At 33.8% G+C, this 23,536-nt stretch overlaps 1 protein-coding gene across 4 annotated transcripts in view; it reads left to right on the forward strand.

Annotated features, from left to right (window-relative positions):
* DYNC2H1 (dynein cytoplasmic 2 heavy chain 1) overlaps positions 1-23,536 on the forward strand; it is a 289,185-nt gene that overhangs the window by 243,151 nt on the left and 22,498 nt on the right. For all 4 annotated transcript variants that reach the window (XM_081063149.1, XM_081063152.1, XM_081063150.1 and 1 more), the window contains one exon: positions 7,369-7,458. In XM_081063149.1, coding sequence (XP_080919275.1) covers positions 7,369-7,458 — 90 coding nt within the window. The remainder of the gene's footprint in view (positions 1-7,368; positions 7,459-23,536) is intronic.

Below are 23,536 nucleotides of genomic sequence, written 5' to 3' on the forward strand. Positions count from 1 at the left end.
TAAATTGTATTCCTTAAAGGAGTGAATTTTATGGCATATGAATTATATCTCAATAAAAAAATTTTTTTAAATCACAATGAGACAATACTACACTCCCACTAGAATGGCTTAAATTAAAATGACAAATTGTATCAAGTGTTAACATGGAAGAAGAATAACAAGCACTCTCTTAAACTACTGATAGTTTGGCCTTTTCTTAAATGTAAACTATACACTTAGCATATGAGCCCACTATCCCATTCAGGGGTGTTTACTCAAGAGAAGTGAAAACATATGCCCATACAAATATTTATGAATGTTCATGGCTGCTTTATTTTTAATCAAAAACTGGAAACAACCCAAAATTTAACAGATGGAATGGTAAACAAATTGTGAAGTCTCCATAAAACGGAAAGTTAATCAGCAATTTTAAAAAAATTAACAGTGGTTTATGCAATAACATGGATGAATTCAGTGTTGTGCTGGCAAATGTTAAGCCCTGATCTGAAGCATGTGCTGATTTCCATGGTTTCAAATGATCAATGCAAGGCTACTGAATGCAGTTGAAAAGAGCCTCTCATTAGCAAACCATTAATAGTATTCCCAGTACACAGGTACAATAGATATGCATAATCTCAAATACATAGATAATAAAAATCATAAAATAATTAGGAAATGATAAGGTTGGGGTACTTCTTAACTTTGTTTTAAATAAGTTATTTAGTTGTAAATTCCTATATAGTTCTAAATAATGACCAACAACTGACTTTAATAATTCATAAAATTTTCAGAATCCACTGTCAGGAGACTTTACAACCTGGTCCTATTACATCATGGATAAATCTCAAAATCATTATACTTAGCAAAAGAAGAAAGTTCAAAGGAAGTAATTTATTTATTTATTTGGTATATAATTCTAGAAAATTCAAACTTATTTTTCCCAGCTTCATTGAAGTATAATTGCTAAACGCAAACTAATATATTAAGCAGTTGCCTGGAAATTAAGTTTTTGCTGTAGGTCTGAAGGATTATAAAGGGAAATAAGGAAACTTGAGTGTGAAAATATTGTTAGTAGTTTTTGGTTATATTTTAAATTCACCCTACACAAGTTTAAATATTATTTAGAGCCTGAAATAAATGTATTATTTTTAATTTAGGAATTATTTACCAAAAGTTAGTGTAGTTTTGAAGAGTATATACACATTTTTAAACACACATGGACATAAACATAGTCTGTTGCTAAATTAATAATTGTTATCTAGTTTGTGTTTTGATTAATAGCTTGTTAATTTGACATCAAAAGTATAACAAACTAATGGGCTGAATCCAAGTTCTTTTGTTTCACCTGATGAAATTGAGTGATTAGTTGAATTAGTGCCCAGAAATTACTGTTGAGACTGACCCAGTAATTGTTTCATGCTTTCTAATTTATAGTAATTAACCACTTTTTCCATGATGATGTGAACAATTACTGTTGAAAATTATTACTCCATTTTGCATTAGTAATCATTTCTAGTTTAAATTTTAAACAAAAATTTATAAATTTGTGATTGTTATTGTCTCATTTAATATGATTATCTTGACAAATAGGGAAATCGAAAATGAGTATTATTAGTTTTGTAATGTTTATAGATCAATATTAATGCAGACCTTCAGAAACTATTTACCTCTGTTCTTGATATGAGTTCATTTAAAAGCTATGATAAAATATTGATACAAATTATTTTAACCTCAACATGCCTACATACGGATTTACATATACACATACAGTTAAGTTTGTCAACATGATATTGGCTTAAGTGAACATATCTCAGAAACAATGCAGAAATAATCCATAAATTCTTAAAATCTCAAGGAATATAAAAGCATGGAGATTTGTTATTGAAAATTATCTTAAAGTAAATTTCACAGAAGTAAATGTACATTCAGTCTATTTTCATGTTGATCATTTACCATGAACTATCCACACTATGGCAGGCCTTGGGATACAAAAAATGAATAGTACATGATCTCTATATTCAATGAGCTGAATATGGATAATCAAAAATTATCTAGCCCACAGTGCTGGCATAGCAGAAACTCAGAGAAGGAAACTGGTTTCTTCTTTTTCTTTCTCACCTTTTCTAATGAAGTTATGGTTTTTAATTATGGCAAAATGCACGTAGCAAAATTTACCATCTTAACCATTTTTAAGTGCACTGTTCAGTAGTATTAAGTAATTCACACTGTCATACAGCCAACCTCCAGAACTCTTTCCATCTTGCAAAACTAAAACTCTAACTCATCAAACAACGTCTCATTCTTTCACCATCCAGCCCCCAGCAACTACCATTGTCTTTCTGTCTCTATGAATTTGACTCGACTCCTCTGGGTACCTTATATAGGTGAAACTACGGTATTTATCTTTCCACAACTGGCTTATATCACTGAACATAATGCCCTCAAAGTTCATTCATGTTATAGCATGTGTCAGTATTTCTTTCATTTTTTAATGCTGAATAATATTCTATTTATGTATAGACCACATTTTTTTATCCATTCATCTATCAGTGTACACTTGGATTGCTTCCACCTCCCCCCATTTTTATTATTTAGTGTAACCTCTTAACAAGTATTTTATAATTTGTTAAATGAAAACTAAAGTTACATATCCTGAGAAAGCAAATAATATTAGTTTCTTTGAGCAGGGAAGACACAAAATAAAAATTTTATGGTAAGATTCATATTGAAGAAGAGAATAAGTCAATTGAATAAATTTTTTGGATCTAAAAGTCCTTAGTTTGTTTCTGGTGCTATTTTATAAATTCTGTCTCTGTACAAGAAAATTGGAACCTTTGGAGCCAAGCAAAGGTCTTAGTAAGATTAAATTGAAATCTATTCTAACTTTTATCACAAAAATATTGATCTTCTGAGTTGTACTTCTTATGTATAAATGGTAAGGATTCTGTTTTAAATTGTTTTACTCTGAAGCTGTCTTTATCCTTCTGAAATATAATAATCTAATTATGTATAAGTTCGTGAAGTAGATTTGGTTAAGTTAATTAGTTGTATAAAGTTGTAAATTATGGCTAGTGTAGGAGTTAGTGATAATTTGTAAAGTATACCTATTAATCGTTTCATGTAAAATTGAAAATACAGTGAACTCACTGTTTTTCTTTTTTCCTTTTTCCCTTTGTTGGTTAAATGATAAACTGAATCCTTTTCCCCCCCTGTACATACTATAAAAGCCCAGTGCATCTTCTAGTGTTTGAAATGAATAGCAATGACAGTGCCGTCTCCCTGTTTCAAGTACTGCAATAAGCTGGAATCAAATGAAAGTTCTGACATTTTCAAAACCTTAAATCCAATGTTAGTTTAACTTCAGCAGTCTGCTGATAATGGATTACTGAAATCACACTCATAATTGAGGATTAGCACCTTATTTTTGTTAGTGGGATAGTGGTGTCTGTCAGTAGTATAAATAATTTGTGTATACATATATATATATACATATATATACACACATATACACACATATATATACACATATACATATATATATATATAATTACACTAATAATTCCAGTAATATAAATAATTACATTATTAAATGGAAAAGGGAGGAGTTGCTAAAAGTAGCCCTCCTTTTAAAGTTCATATAATAAACATATTGGGGAGTGGGATTTAAACCTCCACGATTGTGCTAGAATGTTTTCTTGTACAAGTCACTTCACCTTTCTCTGCCTCAGTCTGTAAATGTCTATAATGGGGGCCGTGATTGTATCCGCCTCAGAGGGAAGTTGTATGTAAATGAGTTGACAGAAGCGCTCAGGGCAGTGTGTACACGCGCCGGTGCTGCCGAAGTGCTTGCAGTAGTTTTTCTCAGGTGGGTCGTCACTGATTCCCATCTATATCTTAGTTTTCTAACTGACCTTCCTGAGCAGGTTCATCCCCCTAAGGCCTGTTCTCCCTCCTTTTACTAGAGTAATCTTTCTGAAATCCAAATTTGTTTTATTTCACTGGGTAAAGTTTAATTTAATGTTATCATTGCTTTCCAGATTAAACTCCTTACTATAAATATCCAAACACTTCCTGAGCTGGTCCTTTAATTCATCAGCCCAATTCTTTCATATTTTCTTTATTGATGCTCCTTCCTTTTCCTGCCGTCTTTCTTTCTTTTTCTTTTTACTGTTTTTTTTGTTGTTGTTTGTTTTGGGGTTTTTTTGAACAGCTTTATTCAGTTAAAATTTGCATACCATAAAATCACTCATTGTAAGTGAACAATGCAATAGTTTTTACTTAAGTTAATAGAATTGTGCAACCATGATCACAATTCAGTTTTAGAACATTTCCATCATCTCTCAAAATTCTCTTGGGTCCATTTTCAGTCAGTAGTTAGTTCCAGCTGCAGCCTTAGGCAACTGGGTTTTACATTTAGTACTGTGATCCACTTGAAAAAAATTTAACAACTTTTTGAGACACAACTCACATGCCATAAGGTCCATCCTTTAAAAAAGGTGAAATTTAGTGATTTTAATATATTAACAAAGTTGTATAAATACCACCATCTAATTCCAGAACATTTCATCATATGAGAAAGAAACCCCATATCCATTAGCAGTCACTCCCCATTCCTCCCTCCCATCAGTCCCCAGAAATCACTAATTTACCTTCTGTTTCTATGCATTTGCCTGTTGTAGACATTTTCTATAAATGAAGTCATACAGTATGAGGGCTTTTGTGTCTGGCTTCTTTCACTCAGCATAATGTTTTTAAGATTTATCCATACTGAGGCATATATGAGAATTTCATTCCCTTTTTTTTCAGCCAAATAATATTTCGTTATACGGATTTACAACATTTTGTTTATCCATTCCTCATTGATGTTCATTGGGTTCTTTCCACTTTTTGGCAATTATGACTCATGATGCTATGAACATTTGTGTACTATATAGACTTTCTCTTTTGAGACTCACCTCAAACATTATCTCCACCAGAAAGCCTTTCCTGGCTTTTGCCCTTACACTGAGTTTGGATTTGGTGTACCCCATGTCTGTGTTTAATGAACACAGTGCTTGTCACGATCGGGAACTTACTGTATTGTCGATGGCTCTCTCTTTTCTTTTTGACCCCCTCTTGCACAAGCTTTTATGGACAGGAAGTGTGTTATAACTTTGTATCCCCGGAACCTAACAAATGATTTCCAAATAGCAGCTATTTAACAGATGCCTGCTGAGTAATCAGTTAATTGATACTTGAAAGAGTGAATGAACAAATGAACGATCTGCTCATATCCTGTTCTTCTTCTGTGACATATTTCATGAAAAGCAAGGCAGAGCAAACATGTGTCGCAGTTAGGGTTAGACCAGGGTTCAAAATCTTCACCATTTAGTAAAAAAAAAAAAAAAAAAAAATTAGCTAAATAAACCTACTATAACCCTTAGTTTCTCCATCGTTATAATTTTAATTATCGATATATAATTGTCTTTGGTTGACTCTCAAATGATGTAATATATGTAGAGCACTATAGAGAAGTAAAATATGTTGAAGGCAGTATTGATGCTGACAAAGGAACTCTAGAGCCAGGTTGCCCAGGTTCACATCCTGGATTAGCCATTTACCAGCTGTGATTTTGGGCAGGCTGTTCTCTTTCTATCTTCCATTTTGTCTCCTGTGAAATGGAAGTTATAATGCTACTTGCTTCCCAGGATTATTGTCAGGATTATATGAGCTGATCCATACATATCAAGCACTCAGCACAGTTACTAACACATAGTAAGCACCCAATAGCTTAAAAAAATGCTAGCTTAAAAAATTCCCTCCAGTTCTTTCTACCTTTGTCAAAATGCAATGTTGCTTTCAAAGCTTAACAACTATCTCTTTTATTAGGTCTTCCTTGATTAAATCATTTGTCCTCTCAACTCCAGATATGATATATAACCCATGATTAAAGCACCACAAGTGCTATGTATTTTAGCTATGTACTCCTTTATTGGTTCTTTCTACCTTTGTTCTATTGCTCTGTAGGTTAAAGGCTATATTTTATCTATCGTTTATTCCCCATAGTCGTATATCAATATCATGTCATATCATACCATATCACATATATTATAATTCTCTACATAGAATTTAACATATGTAATATTCTTCTTATAATGAATAATAATATGTTTTTGCCTTTATCCCTCAGTAAAATATAAGCTCTATAATACCAAGGACCTTATAGTGCCTGCACATTGTAGACACTCAGTAAGCAATTGCTGAATGGATGAACCATAAGGACTTAACCAGTTATTGAATGAATGTGTTGCACCTGACACTAATATTGGTAACTCTCTTAGTTACCTATTGCTGCAAAATAAATTGCCCTAAAACTCAGTGGCACAAAACAATAAAACTTATGTCATAGCTTCTGTGGGTTGAGAAACTGGGTGTAGTTTCACTAGGTGTTCTGTCTCAGGGTCTCACACAGTCTGCAGTTGGATCTGTCAGGGGGTGCAGTTATTGCGGCTTCCAAGCACCTGTTGGTGGCTGTTGGCAGGTGTCAGGCCCTCACTGACTGTTGACTGAACACAGCAGTTCCTTGCTACATGGGCATCTTCATAAGGGAGCTCACAACGTGGGAACTTTTTCACTTAGAGTGAGCAAGGGAGAGAGTAAGAGAGAGTGAGCTAGACAGAAGTCTAGAAGGATTTTGTAACCTAATTTCAGAAGTGGCATCCCATCACTTTACACATTTTTTATCAGTTATTTTTTATTTTTTGTAAAAGCATAGTTGACCTACAGTATTGTATTAGCTTCATGTGTACAACGTAGTGAATCAACATTTATATACCTTACAGTGTGATCACCTGGTGAGTCTAGTAATCAACTATCAAATGTTGATAGTGAATCAACATTTATATACCTTATAATGTGATCATCTGTCATCATTCAAAGTTATTACACTATTATTGACTACTCCCTGTCTTGTACATTACATCCCTTTGACTTATTATAACTAAGTTTGTATCTCTTATTTCCCTACACCTTTTCACACATGCCCCCACCTCTCTCCCCTTTAGCAACCATCAGTTTGTTTTCTGTATCTTTGAGTCTATTTCTGTTCTGTTTTGTTTTTATGTTTTGTTTTTTAGATTCTACATATAAGTGAATACCACATATGGTATTTGTCATTCTACATCTGAGTTTTTTCATTTAGCATAATATCCTCTAGGACTATCCATATTGTTGCCAATAGCAAGATTCCATTCTTTTTATAGAACGTTAAAATCTCACAACTTCTTTATCCATCCACCTATTGATAAACACTTAGATTGCTTCCATATCTGTAAATATTGTAATTTACAATATTACATATTGTAAATATGCAATATTCTGTATGTTAATTTGACGCTTTTTATATTGCAGTGTCCTCTCACATGGCAGAACAAGTGGGAAGGCCCAGAAGATCCTTTACAGTACCTTAGAGGTCTTGTAGCTCGGGCTCTTGCAATACAGGTAAGACTAAATTATTAGGTAATTGTTTTATGTGACTGTATGATTATTGTATTATAGGCAGGTGTATTGAGATAGCCTTTTCCCTAGCAACTAGTGAGAAAATTATGATTTTGTAAATAAAGCACCATATGTTTATTTTCTATTTTGTTATCTGTGTTTTATATAGAATTTTTTTAATATGTGTGTGTGTATACACATATACACACCTATACACACACACACACACATATATATATATCACACCACATATATATGGTGTGATCACAAAATACGGTGAATGTTTAAATTTAAAAAAATTATTACAGTAAAAGACACATTGCCATTAATCCACCTCAAACTCCTGCTTGGTTGGAACACAGTTATCCCATTGTTCTTGCTACTCTCTGAAGCAGTTCTGGAAGTCCTCTTTCGTGAGTGTCTATAGTTGCACTGTCGTGGCTGCCTTCATGTCCTGAATCATTTTGACTTTGGGGAAGAGCCAGAAGTCACACAGTGCCAGATCTGGTGAATAAGGTGGATGAGGACACACTGTAATGTTTTTATTTGACAGAAATTGCCATATACTAGAAACTATGTGTGACACAGAGAGTTGTCATGATGGAGGATGAAGTAAAGACACTCATGAAGAGAAGACTTCCAGAACTGCTTCAGAAAATGGCAAGAACGATGGGATAAGTATGTTTTAAGTGAGGGAGAGTATTTTGAGGGGGATTAATGGCAATGTGTCTTTTAGTATAATAATTTTTTTCACTTAAACAGTCACATCTTTTGATCCCAGCTCTTATGTATATATATATATATATATATATATATATGTATGTATGTATGTATATATATATATATATATATATATATATATATATAACATGTATATATTCTTTCTGCTTACTGTGGTTTTTTTTCATGATTTTTGAGAATTTAGAGAAAAAGCTACAATATAATATAGATAGGTTTTATAGAGGATAACTGAAATTGATTCATAACCGTGACACATTTGCTTTAGGATTTGTATCCCTTCCATAGAGAGTTGCTTTTTTTCTTTTCTTTCTTCTTTTTTTTTTTTAATTGATCGAGTTTTTTTCAGAATGATCCAATCAGATAACTGCAGAAATATTGAATAGGATAAGGAATGATATAGAGGGAAAAAGACAGAGTGTTTTTTTTTTAATGAAGAGCAAATAGTACAAATTAGTTGGTGCATGCAGTGTACCCCTTTTCCTGTGGTTTTGCATTGTCACCTTGCTACCCTTTTCCTCTATTTGTTGCACCTGCTTCACAACGTTTTTTGCCACATCAGCTTCATGAGTAATTTGCCACGTGAGTAATTTGATCACAGCCCTTCTACATGCAGCAGTCTTCATCCACACTCTTGTTTTAGTGGTGCACATACCTATCAACATCTTGAACCTTGTCGTTACTGCTCTGCCTAAGTGTACATATCACTCTTTGACCACAACCGCATTTCACTCTTAAATTCTCTCATGCTTAGACGTTCCAGACTCTTCCTGCTCAGTGCTCTCCCAGTCTGTCACTTTCTGTCCTGATCTGGCTCATTTCAGCATGGAATCCATGGCACATAACTTTAACCGTTCTCTTTCCAGCATTCTCAGTATCCTAACTGATTTTCAGTCATGCTTCATCCTTCCCAAAACCATTGAACTGGTGTCAGTTTCTATCCATACCCAAGCCACTGAGCCTGCTAGTGACACTTCAGATACAAAGTGACCAGTATTGCATGAGCATTGCCCTGTATTCCACAGTAACTGTTTCAAACCATCACTACTTTTTTGAAGACTCTATTCTGTCACTGCCTCCCCTTTCCCTTAGCAGAACACCTTCCTTTTTACACAGAAAATGCAAGCTGTGAGATACGACCACTTGAAAATCCCTACCCTTCTCTCCCACCCGTTTGTCTGAACCCACCCTCATCATTTTTGTTCTAATGCAAAAGAAATTAACCTTCTGCTGGTGAAGGCTCATCCTTGGAGCTGTATACTTGATTCCATCTGCTCTCATCTCTTTAGACACTTCCTCCAGAAGGTCTTCCATTGTTCTTCTGTCTTTTTCTGTCTTCATACTCTATCCTGCCAACCTACAAATGGAACTCCTTGAAAGGGTCAGGACTCATCTGAATGTTTGGCTTCTAGCATGACCAATCTATGGGTTGTTAGATTATTGGAGGAGAAATTACTGAATCAGAAAATGAAGTTAAAATTAGCAGGTGGAGATTAACCAGACAGAGACTCTGAGCTATTCTTTTTATCTACTGTGTATATGCCTGGATATAATCTGTCAATAAATGCCAAAAGAATGAAGGGAAGGGAAGACAGAAGGGAAGGAGGATGGAGAAGGCAGAGAGAAAGGACAAATAGTCCATCAGGGTTCTGAAAAGAAGATAGAAATGTTCTGAAGGTCTTGGTATGTTATAATTGCATGACTGTGATAATTTATCACTTCATATTTTTGTCAGGATCTTTGCTTTAGGTTATTTTTATAAAGGGCAGAAACTTTTATTTGCTGCAAATGGTAGCCAATATTACACTGTATGTGTAAGTCCACTTAATGATTATGCTATGTGCATATAAGGATGTATTGTTGATACTGAAATTAATATTTAAAACAATTTTACATGACATTACAGTTTTTCTGGCATGATTATTCATACTGTGTATGAATAATTCATACTGTGTATTGAATAATAGTCATTAAAATGGAAAACTTTTCTCTTAAAAGCTTTATAGGTGTTTAATTGTTAGGATAAAATATCCTCCTAACCCTCAAATAAATTTCAGGCTTGACCATAGCTTATCGTCTAACCTTCCAACCATGGAATATGCAATATTACTTATTTCTGTCACTACTTAGGGATTTTTTTCATTGTTTTGTTTTCCTGCTTTAATATTTTTTCAGTTATAAATGTGCAAAAATATCCACCTCCCTAAGGTAAACTTTAATGTTTGGGATTCACTTTCCATCTATTTCCATCTAGGGTCTGCTAGGTCCTTTGTTTTCATAGTATGTGTATTCTCTATAGTGGCATATCCAGATCAGCTTGTGAAGTTTAGAAGGAACAATGTGGTTAACTTGGGAGAGAACAAAGGCCTGAGAGCATTGGTGGACAGGGAGAATTAGAAGTCCTATTTGCAAAGATCTGTGAAAATGTCATCTTTTGGTTTCTTATGAAAGTATAATGATCAGACTGAATCCAAACGTGCACAGCAGCTTGAGCCCAGTTCCAACCATAATTTAACATCCCAGAGACTTTCATTTTAGGGCATAACATACAGGGAAACAGAAGAAGCTACTGAGAATGTCATATATAGTGCCTGTTCATTACCGGGGTTTTGTACAAATAAAGACAGACTGAGCGTCAAGGGTGGCACTCATTTATTTATTTATTCATTCAGTCAAAAATGTTGTAAACAGCTCCTTTTTGCTAGGTTCTGAGTGAAGTACTGGAGACAACTATGGTTAATAAATTGCTAAAGTGAATGAATGTGAAAAATGTAAATTCTGCCTCAAAGAATTTACATTTTTCACATTCATTCACTTTAGCAATTAAAAATTGTATCTTGGTGCCAAACAGTTTGCTGAGGTTACTGAATGTAGGATGATAAACAAAATAGACATACAACATGTCCCTTGGAACGATCCTTACAGACAACTGAATAAACAACCACAGTAAAAGCCAACAGGAAGTACTTTGGGAACAAATAGCAGGAGTAGCCAATGTACAGGGGAGCAGGGAAGGGATGCGTACGCTGAGAACTTGATGGTAAGAGACCAAGGAAGGCAGAGAGGGAAGACTGTGCCAGACCAGACGGAGGCCAGGGTAAGGAGTAAGCCTTGTGCTTTCAGGTAACTAAAAGCAGAGCACAGAGCATAAGGGGACGGGGAGTGGGGGAGTGTTCAGAAATTAGGCTGCAGGGGCAGGAAGGGTCCAGTCATGATATTAAGTTCAGGAATTATATTTGATCCTAAGGGCAAAAAAGAACCATTGCGGAATATTAAGGAGAGAAATCAGAACATGTTTTAGAGGGATAATTTTGCAATATGGAGAGAATCTTAGTCTACTGGTTGGCATAAGGTCTAAGACTCCTCTGAATGGTAATTTAGAGAAAACCAGAGAACCCTGAGGTACCCAAGAAATCTCCGCCAGAGTGTCTTGCAGGCAGCCTGGCATTCATTCTCTTGTCTCTACTCTAAGAACTTTTAGAGCAAGGACTTTATTTATTTTTTTAACTTCTGCTGTAATTCCAATACCAAGCTTACTGCCTGGTGAATAAATGAGTGAACTAATGAATGAACCAATGAAGGGCCTAGACAGCTTATTATCCTATTGGGACCCTAGAATTATTTTCCTGGCTTCAACTTTTTCTGCCTTTTCTTCAGAAATAACATCTTCTGACAGTTTCTTTGGTTCTTGATTTCCACTGTTCAAACGTTTTCCCGTTGGCCTGCAGAATAACCCCTGTAGCACGTCTCCCCCATAGATTCTGATTCTCTGTGCTGATTATTTTAAATTCCAGCATGTTTTCTATCCATTTCATAAACCTTAGTAGTGGCAGCATTTGCCTTTGTTCCTCTATCTTCATATTCTCAACTTCTCACCTTTGAATCCCTTATCTCTACACCTGTAGTTTGTGTTCCAACCTAGCTCCTGAATGGATTCTATCTAAACTAGGAAATATGGAATTTCATCTCTAGTACCCAGTTAGGCTTTGGTATGCTAAATAGACCCAATTCTAGACATGTTTAATGAACTCCTGAATGTTTTGTCATTATACTTCTACTGCCAGCCAGACTTGGGGAGTGCCATGTTTCAATGGCAAGCTTTCATGCTGATTTTTTAGAGCTGAGCTTCTGCTTAGGTTCCATGTCTTTCATTTTAAAGTTTACAGTGACTTGAACTCTACTCAGTTTTTGACCTAACTGAAGCCAGTGGCTGGTACCCTTGCATACTACCAAATCCTGCCACCCTTCCTTCTTATGATGGAATCTTGTTGTTTATATAAACTATTAGGAACCTTGAAGTCTGGGGCAATCTAAGCAATAAATAGAATTAGCTATTATTTTTAATAACTGCCATTCAGCATGATATATGAACTACCTTCGAGTTTCATCAGGAAAGATAATTAAATAAGCAACAATAATCAAAATGATAAAGGAAGTACAGTCCTATTGGAGTAAATAGCAGGAGTACCGCAACCTAGAATCACTCAGTGGTATCTTGTGTTCCCACTGTCCCCAAATTGGTCCTTCTGAATTGAGTCTCAATGAAGACTAAGTTGGATACCATGTATTAGATGGCACAGTACCCCTTCTGCCAGCAGATGCCAATCTTACGTTGCTTCCTTCCAACCCCTCCCATCATGCTATGCTGAGAAGCAGGTTTTTCCCTAGTATAGGTGTCAGTCCTTATATTAGGCTGGTGCACAAATAATTACAGTTTAAAAGGTTAAAAATTATTGCGAAAACCGCGATTACTTTTGCACCAACCTAATACCTCCTTTCGTCTTGTGTTTTCCTGAGATTCTTTTTAGATGCTGCTTCCTGTCTTTTGTTCAAATTAATGTTCAGGCTTAGTTTCTAGAATGTCTGCTTAGATGCTTGTTGTACCTTAGCCACATACAAGTATATTGCTTTTTTAACTTTTTATGTTGCATTTTACTTCTTTTGCCCACTTCAAAAAGACTGATTCACTGAAAAAGAAATATGTTAGACTCTAGCTCTTACTTCTTCCTCTTTACCCTTGATTATCTCTAAGGAGTCAGAATGGCTTTTCTAGATTGGAAATGTGTCTCAGTACACCCTTTGTGGGTCCATCTAAATAGCTCTTCTCACTTCCCTAACAGTAAAGTGTACTAGTTATCTAAATTTGGACTTCAGATCACTTCCTTTTTTTTCAGTTCACCCTTCAAATATATATTCAAACTTTTGAAATGATCCAAATAAGGATAAAAAAAGAAAATGAACATTTATGAGAACTGAGTACCTATTTGTTTCAGGCGTATGTGTCTTTACATGGAATCTACTAATATTTGTAATATATGAGGTGGATATTATATCCACTTTTTAAAAAGGGGGGAAATAAAACCTCAAATTCAATAGTAGTTAATTAAATAGTTTATGAAAGCGAGGTAACTCACACTAAAACGTTCTTTCATAATAACATGCTGGAGTTTTGATCACACCATATAACTCATCAGCACCAGTTAGAAAAGCAAGACACTTCCTCTGCCTTGAGACCTTTTGATAAGTTGGCCTACAGGTCGCCATACACTTCTCTTGTTGTCTTCTTATCTGTCTACTTCACTGTTTTTCTTCTCACTCATCCGTAACGCTGGACTCTCCAGAGGACAGTCCTCTGACCTTTTCTATCTCTACTGCGCCCATAGTGATCTCAGGACTTTGAATCCCATCTAAGCTTTGATTATTCTCAGATTTACAGCTCCAGTCCAGTCCTCTCTCCAAACTCTGGTGCATACTCAGTATTTTCATTTGGGTGTTTAATAAGCATCACAAACTTAATATATTCAAAACTGAACTCTTGCCCTTTATGAAAAAAACTTGCGCTACCCACAGTTATTCCCAAAAGTAAATGGCAGCTGCATCCTTTTTATAGCGTAAGCCCAAAGTCTTGGAACCATTGGTAACTCTTCTCCTGTCATACTCTGCATCCATTCTACCCGAAAAATTATCTTCTCTCTACTTCCAAAATCTATTCGGAGACACTTCTTACCACTTTCCCTGAGTTACTACCTTGATTGAAGTCATTATTAATGCAGCTGTCGCCTAACTAGTCCTTTGTTTCCTTTCTGGTTAGTTCTCAACCAAGCAATCTAAATGTTCTGGTTAAAGTATAAGTCAGATTATATCACTCCTCGTTTGGAAAATTTCCCCAAGACCTCTCATCTCATTCAGAGTAACAAAAATTTACAACCATCTACAAGTGGTTGGTGGTGGTTTTCCTCTCCTACTTTTTGCTCCTTCATTTACTCTGTTCCAGTCATACTGGTCTCCTTGCTATTCAGTGAACAACCTGGCACACATCCTCTTAGGAACTTTATTCTTGGTGTTTCCTCTGCCTGGAATGCCCTTCCCCAAAAATCTGCAAGGAAGTTTCCTTATCTCTTTCAGGTCTTTGTGCAAGCATCACCTTCTCAGTGAGGGCTTCCCTGACAAGCCTATTTCAAATTGCAAACCTGCCCTTCCTTGATACTTTATCCTCTTTCCCTTCTCTGTTTTTCTCCATTGCCTATATCTCCATGGAACATTCTATATGTTTTACTTACCTAATTTATTTTCTGTGGATTCCTCCACTAAAATGGAAGCTGAAGCTTCATAAGGGCAGATATTTTTGTTCATTCACTGCTCTATCTAAGCATACACAACAGTTGCTCACACAAGTAAGTTTTTCAGTAGATTTCTGTTGAAGAAATGAATGATTCAGTCAATCTTAGGGTTATTTTCAAGCAAACTGACGTAAATCTTTCATGTTTCCCAATCATGATTTACCCTCCCAAGATGTATTCTATAGTATCCATGATATATTTCTGATGTTTTAGCTCCTACCTAAATCTATCCAATAAGCATTATAGTTTATACTATGCTCCACAATCTACCATTTGAAGACTTATGTTTTTTCTTAATATCCCAAACTTTAAAGTAATCTTAATAAAATTACAGTTTATTTTTTATTCATTTTGGGGGGTGTCTTACTTTATTTTTGAAGGTTCTTCAATACTTTGCATTCCTGAAGAAGGAAACTGTTTTCCTAATTCTTCTTAATAACTCTCATAGTCCTTAGTACAGTGTTTTACACATAGTAGGTACTCAATAAAATTATTCATAGGATGACTTACATAAACAAAATTGGAAACGTAGTCTATATGTAGTCTAAAAACTCTGGCATCCCTATTTTTATATACTATACGCAACTAGAGGAGCTACCTATTTGGATATATTTTATTCATATATTATTAATTTATTTATTAATTCATTCAGTGAATATTTATTGAGCTTGTATTATGCGCCAGCCACTCTCTAACTGCTAGAAATACACAACAGAGAAGAAAACATGAAACTCCTGCCAACACCTAATCAAAATCCTGAGATTTAAGATTAATATACAGCCAAACTTTAAACTTAATTATCACCATCATAGAATGAACTTAGGGTTTATATATCTTAAATTTATCCAGTAAAATATAGCCATTACTACAGAAGTAATGATGCAAAAATTTAGGAATCAAATTCTGTATAGACACAGTAATTTTCAACATTGTCAGCTGATAAATTCTGCCTATGGTCAACTGTTTTTCACATTTGGAATACTGAACAGTAGTCTATGGTCTACGGTGATCTGCAGTATTATAGAAGCAGTCCTATAAGCCATGCTATTGGTACTGCTTGCAGAAGATAAATCTTGGGTCCAGAAATGTGACAATACAGCAACATAATTGGCTTTCAAGATAAAATCTTCCCTGAATTTTCATCTGTATCTCAGCTTTTATCACATGCATACAAATTTCATCCTCATCCTGAAGTAGCATAATAAGAGGATCTTTGCAGAAGAAAACATGTAGAGCATACTTAAACTCTTATGACAAGTTTGGTTTTTTAAATAATCAGCAGGCAAACAAACTACTTTCCCTGCAAGTAAACAGTGAGTCTGTTAGTAGTATAATTTCTACTGCATTGTTGCCCTTATTTTCAAAATAGTTTTTCAAAGCTTTCCTTGGTTCATGCTACCATTTTTACCAGTTAAAGTCTGAACATAGTTCATTACTATATAACAAGACAATTGCAAGGTGTCTTCCATGTCGTATAGTTTTGTCTTTGGCTGATGAAGAACAGCAATAGTGTTTGACAGTGTTTCTGCTGTAGTCATTAAATCTGTCCTATCAAATACTGTTATGATTTCTGAAAACATAATGGAAGGTCTTAAACAAAACATTGTGTACTTTTAATTCCCAAATCAGTCATAGCCTTCACTGCATTTGTTCCATTGTCAACAATAACTGTATGCTGATTTTCCATTCTATAATGTATCTTCTATCAGATTCACTTTGTTGATAGCTATTTGCAATCAGAAAACTCTTCAAAAGCAAGGAAAGCAGTGATTGGTTTCATTGTTAATTTACATATTAACACTTCAAAATAATTCAGGGATATATATGCTTATTTAATTGTCTATTGCACATAATTTTGAAGCAGACAACGTAATGATACTACCAATGATACTAATTTGTTTGTATATAGTAAAATAATTTAGGAAAATGTATTTCAGGAATATGTTTTTTAGGAAGAATCTTCAACATAAGATACATAACTTAAACAAATTTCATGTCTTTTAAATAAGTGATCATCTATATCAATGGTCTTGTGAAGCCTATTTTTTTAACCTTCATAGATTCAAACCCTCAAAAAAAATGTTCCTAAATAAGCATTCTTTAAGTGGGAAAATAAATATTTGATGTATCTTTTTTTCTTCATTGTCTTTTTCTTTTTATATATGGATTGACGATTATTTATGTTGGATATTTTTGTGAATGATAATAGAGGGTGTTTTTCCTCTTTGAGAAATTTTGAGATGGGATAGATAATTTTGAAATATTCCATTCTTAATTCATACTCACAAGATAGAGAGTATTCCCAACTGGGATGTCCCTTTGAAGGACTTATAGTTAAATAGAATTAAATAACCTAAAATTAAATTTTGTTCTTAAAAGTAATTTTATTTAATGTTACCAATGCAAGTATGTCAAACAATTTTACAAAGATCTGGATTTCAGCATAGTCAATTATGTATATACTTTGTAGTAGTTAAATTTTTAGTATATTTCTTGACTATAAAATGCTTCTAACATTATTCCTTACATTTATCTACCTATTGCATTCTCTCTTAATGTTTGAATTATTATCAATCTGTTTATTTATTGAACTCTAGAGTTCCTAATTTTGTTATAAAGTTTTTACAATCATTTTTTAAAATTTTACTCTTGCAATAATAAATACGTCCTATAATTTAGACTAAAATGATTTTAACCTATAGAGTACATAATGGGTTTATTTTTCACTCCAAGTGGCATATAAAATACCCATATTATTTACTGTAGATGATAGTAAATAATCTATTATTTAAAATAAATCTGAATTGTCATGCCTTGTTGATGTTAGTAACGTTGTTACACTTATTAGATAGGGTAGTAACATTTGTGCTTATACAAATATTTATAATATTCATTTCTAGGATGTCAGGACAGTTTTAAAGTAGGCATTTATTTATTGGGCTTCCAAGAAGGTGAAAGCAAGTAAAAGATCTTGGTCAAATATTGAAGCTCAACTGAACTTTATTTCTAATAAATATCAGGATGCTATAAAGAAAACTGATGCAGATTAAAGGAGCTAGAGAGTGAGTTTGAGAGGGTAACACTTTATTATGAGTGGTCAGGTAAGACCTCTCTTCATGAGGCAATATTTAAACAGAGACTTAAATGAAGTAAGAAAGCAAACCATGATCATATCTGAGCAGAAAAAATCTAGGCAGAGGGATCAGCAAATGCAAGATCTTTAAGATGTGAATGAGCTTTGTTTGCTTAAGGAATGAAAAAGGAAGTCAGGGTCGCTAGAGCATGACATAAGTAGCAGTGCTACTGGAAATGAGGATAATTGGGCCACCAGGGACCATGCTATAGGTTCATGAAGACTTTGGTAAGAGACTTTAAATTTAGTCTGAGTGCATAGAAGTCAGTGGATGATTGAGATTAGGGAAGAAAAACATTATTCTGTTGGAGTGTGAGAAATAGACTGTAGGAAGGGAGAATGGAAGTAGGCTAATCCCAGTGAGGTTAGGATGGTGTTATGGGTTAGGTGAGGGATGTGGCGCTAAAGAAATGGTAAGATTTTGACATTAGAACTGTGGGTTTGGCTGTGGGACATGGTAGACAGATATGAAAAATAACTTCAAGGTTTTGGTGAGAGCAATTGGTTGAATCTTTCACTGACTTGAATGGTACTGTTGATAGAGCAGATTTCTTAGGAAAGAGGAAGATGGTTTTACAAATTAAGAGTTCTGATTTGAACATGTTAAGTTTAGGTACTTTTCACACATCATGGTGAAAATGTTACAGAAGTAAGTGAAGGAGAGAGGTTGGAGTAAACGATTTAAAATTGGACATCACCAACATATAGAGACGGTCTTTAAAATCATAGAATTGACCAAAGAGTGGGCAAAAATGAGATTTCTCCAATAGTGAGAAATCCAGAAAAGGGGTGAGCAGTGAGTAATGAAAACCAAGTAGTTTTAGTAAGAAAGACAGAAGAAAGACTTGAAGACTGTGGTGATCAAAAAGCCAAAAGGTCAAACTCATCAAATGTGTCAAATACCATAAGTGATGTTAGATAGTTTTTCTAGGGAGTTTTGCTATGAGGTGGGAAAGATAAATAAGATGGTAGCTGGTAGAGAGAAGGACCAAGGGAGTGTTTTCAGTTTAGTTTCAATTATGTCTGGTTTTTAATAGGGGATATATTTCTCCATATCTATATCTAATAAATATGGAAAAATTAGTAATAATGGCGCCTCAGATAAACCTCATTGGCTACGATAAATATGGAAAAATTAATGATTTAAGAAAAAAGGAAATAATTTTAGGAGTGGAATTCTTGGAAAGATAAGAAATAATAGGTCCCTCTGCACATGTGGAAGAATTAACCTTAAATAGGAACTTTGACTAATCATAAATTATAAATTACAATTGATCATTAGGAAGGGACCTATAAATAGGGTAGACTGTATAGATCCCTGGTTTGCCACACTAAAAATTAAGTACTGTGCAAAAGGTCATTACAAATAATCTTGTTATGATTAGTTATTACTAGAACCTGAATGGTAGTTTAGGTTCTGCATGAACCCTGTTTGGGTTTAACTCATGCAACTTAACTCATTCCTCTTTTTTGGAAAAGTCAGTAAAACAACAAAGACAATCAAGTTTTATTCTCCAAAATTTTCTCTGCAAGGTCATAAAAAAAAATCACAAGACTTTATTGAAAAATAATATTTCCTGTGTCAACATTGAGCCTAGAAACCTCAAGTTAATGGTTTTGGTTTTTTTTCAAACTAAAAAATACCATGTTTAGCTAGACTTTCCAGTATTTTAATAGGTGGATATATTAAGGGTAGAAAAAGAGTTCTTTTTTAAAGGTAAGATGAAGGTATATTTTGTTTCTAACCAGTTATGACCATGTCTATGAAGTCAAAGTAAACATGCTATGATAGCAAAAATCATTTCATTTAAGACAGTGCTAGAGGGTAGTTTTCCTCAGCTCTTTTGTTATTTCTTTCTTTCTTTCTTTCTCTTTCTTCCTTCCTTCCTTTCTTCCCTCCTTCCCTCTCTGCCTCCTTCCCTCCCTCCCTTTCTTTCGAGTCAACTAATATGAGGGACCATTAACAGAACTCAATTAGAGAGTGGCTCAGATTTTAAAAAATAGATCAGTCGACTTTATAGTTAGGAGAAGTAAACCTTCTAGGTATCTATCATTCTTTTACCAAATTCATATTAGAAGTTAATTTGTCCCTGAATCTGTATTCATTACAAAACCACGGTCAGACTTTGTTCTTCTTAAAAAGTTTATTGTAGTTAAGTTTTTGTTTTTTAAGCAATGAGAAATGTGTACCATGCTTTCAATTTCATAAGTACCTAGATTTACTGCTAATGTTTTGTTTCTTTTGGGTATATAATTAATTTGGGTGAAGTTTTTTTGGTTTGTTCCTTCCCTGTTTTGATAAAGACTTGGGTTTTGGGTTTGTTTTTTGGGGGTTTTTGATACTTTTGATAAATGTTTTTGCCAGATATTTTTGACAATCCACATTATAACCAATAAGATGGGACCCAAAGTACTGGGAATTTTTGTTTTTCTTTTATATATCACTTGCAATAAATATTCAGAGAATAAACTTTAAGATACCAGCGTTACGAAGAATGCCTAACAAATAATTCATCATTTATAGAATTTGAAAACCCTTCAGAAATGTTATTTTCCACCCCACCCCTTTGGAGTAAGATTCTGTACTCACTCTGCTAAGGGTTAAAATAGGAAGAAAATACTAACATTATGTACAAAAATTAGGATATTAAGTTTAAAGAAATAGTAAGAAAACGGGGGAGGTTATTATATTGTCTATTTTTTCCACTGAAATAAATATGGATGTTCATATGTCTATATTTTTCTCCAATATCATTTAGCAATATCAAGTTCTATTCATAAATTAGTGTGTGGAGAAATTTTCTAATCTAGTTAATACTGTTTCTAATACGATCTCTTATAAGAAGACACCTTATTTTTCTATGGCTTCAGACTTACTGCTAACCTATCATTCACATTCTGTAAGATGGTTAGCATCTTCATGGGGAAATTAGAATGAAGAAAGGTTAAATTACCATAAAAACAAGGTCTCATTTCCAAATATGATTTCTGTACCTTAGGAGGGGAAATCTAGTGAGTAAGAAACCTTATCCAGCCTGCCAGGGAACCAGATCCACATTGGAAGAGGGTAGGGAAAAGAGAAATTTCTTGTGGTCTAGGCAGCTTTCAGCTATCTCTAGATGTGATGGAGATGAGATTGTCCAAGAACGTCAGAATTTATTTATGAGCATATCATGTTGAAGCCCCTCTTAAAAGCCGACATTTAACCTCTCTCAGAGTTGTGTGGTTGAGATAAATTGACTGTAAAAGGGGAAATGAAAATTAGGTTTCTTAGAGGGTATGCTTTGAAAAACCCCTCAGAAAAGCAACACCAATGAAGTCCTTACTTTATGAAAATTTTAACCAATTCCATGAAAAATAAAATACAGCTGTTGACTTAGCTTGACCACAGATTTTTTTTTACTTTCTTTATTCCTATTAATAGCATGTAAAGCTTTCTATGTAAAGGTAAATTATATTTAAAAATTAGTTGTATTAAAATAGTAGAATTAGGGAAGACATCTTTGGTATAGTATTTGAACAGAGACCTGAAGGTGAGGAAATTGCCCTTCATAAGTCCCTGGCAGAAGAGAGTTTCAAGCTGAGGGAATAGCAAGTACCCTGAGCCAGAGTTTTTTGAGAAAGTGAGGCCGTTGAAGGAAAGTAAACAAGGAAAAGGTGGTCAGAGAAGGCAAAGGTTAAAATATTATGGTTTGGGGGAGGAAGGTTGGAATTGGGGCTGGGCAGGTAATGAAAGCCTTGTATGCTATTGTAAGGACATTAGCTTCTACTGTCAGTGAGGTACATGTGATAATTGTTATATAATTATGTTACTATGTTACTAAAGTGATGATGATTATTATTAAAGCCAATTTTACTCATTGAATTTAGTTTTGCTGAGCTTAAACCCTTTCCATAAATAATATTAAAATAAATCATTAAATAGTATTTTTACAAGTTGATAATTTTCAAAGCTACCCAAAATTATCAGATTGGATAAAACAAAATCCAACTGTGATGGCTATTAGGTAGTAGGACTAGCACTTTAAATATAAACACACAAGTAGGTTAAAAGTAAAATGATGGAAGAAGATATATTATGATAACACTAATCAAAAGAAAGCTTGTGCAACTATATTTATATCAGGCAAAAAAGGTTTCAAAGCAAAGAAGATAAGAAGGGATAATGAGGGTTATTTTATTATAAAGTGATTAAGTCATCAAAAAAACATAACAATATTAAACTTTTACATATCTAATAACAGAGTTTCAAGCACAAAAAGTAAAAATTGATAGAACTGTGAGGAGAAATATATATATCCACAACTAAGTTGGAGATTTCAAAATACCTCTCCCAATAATTGACAGAATAAGTAGACAGAAAATCAATAAGGATATAGAAGACTTGAACAATATTATGAGTTAACCTAACTGATATTTATAGAACATTACAGCCAATAACAGCAGAATATACATTCTTTTCAAGTGCACATAGAATTTTACCAAAGTAGATCTATGGGTATACATAGATCAAACTAGTTTCGAATAATCTAAATGTATTTAAACTGCACAAAGTGCTCTCTGACCACAATAGAATTAAGTTAGAAATGAATACCAAAATGATTTGTAGGAACTCTTCAAATATTTGGAAATTAAATATCTACTCGTAAATAATCCATGGATCAAAGAAGATACCAAAAAGAAATTTAGAGATTAATTTAGCTAAATATGAGTAAAAATCAAAACAACACATCAAAATTGAGAGATTCTGTAAAGTCAATGTAAATGGATAGCAGAAACTTAATGGACAGAATCTTAACTACAATGTATTCAATACACGTTTTGAAAAGCTCTCTAAAGTTGGTAGGCAAGGTAACCTTATTAATGGAGTATGTGAGGCAAAAAATTATTTTTTTAAGGATGGTATAGTCAAAATGATTAGATCTCCAGGAAACTGTTCAAATTCAGTGTTGATCTCTTGAACATTAGACAGATTTTACATTTCATCTCAAAAGTCTATTCAAAGATAACTTGAGGTTGAGACTCAAAAGACTAAAAACACGGATGAGATTGCTTAGTTTATTTTTCTCCTATGTTTATATAATATACCAAGATTTAAATAATGATGATATAAACCCAGGTTTGAGTTTAGGAAGAAATTAGATTCAAGGAATACTTACTTAGTAGTACACCCTACTCTTGAAGTTGATATAACAAACTCTAGAAAGAAATATTTTATTTGTCTTTAATGATTCTGAGGTTTCAATTCCAATATAATTTCTGGTAATCTACTTTTCTGATGAGCTTCAGTTTCTTACTATCTATTCATCCAGGAATTGAGAAACTTGTTATACGTAGGGTTATTAACACGCTAATAAGTTTCAATGTTTTGTTTACTTCAGTCAAAACAATGACTAGAAGAGTTACTTACTTTTATTCTGGATATGTTAGATTATAATTCTGGATGAGTTTATTCTCAGACCCATAGCCTCTATATTTAAACTGAACAGTTTTGAAGAAAAGATGAAGGAATATAAAAGACACATTGAGAAGAACGATTGCCTAAATTGTTATTTACCTTAAACACTTTTTTCCCAAGGAACACTGCATT

This window comes from Rhinolophus hipposideros (assembly GCF_964194185.1).
Source record: "Rhinolophus hipposideros genome assembly, chromosome: 10".
NCBI lineage: Eukaryota > Metazoa > Chordata > Mammalia > Chiroptera > Rhinolophidae > Rhinolophus > Rhinolophus hipposideros.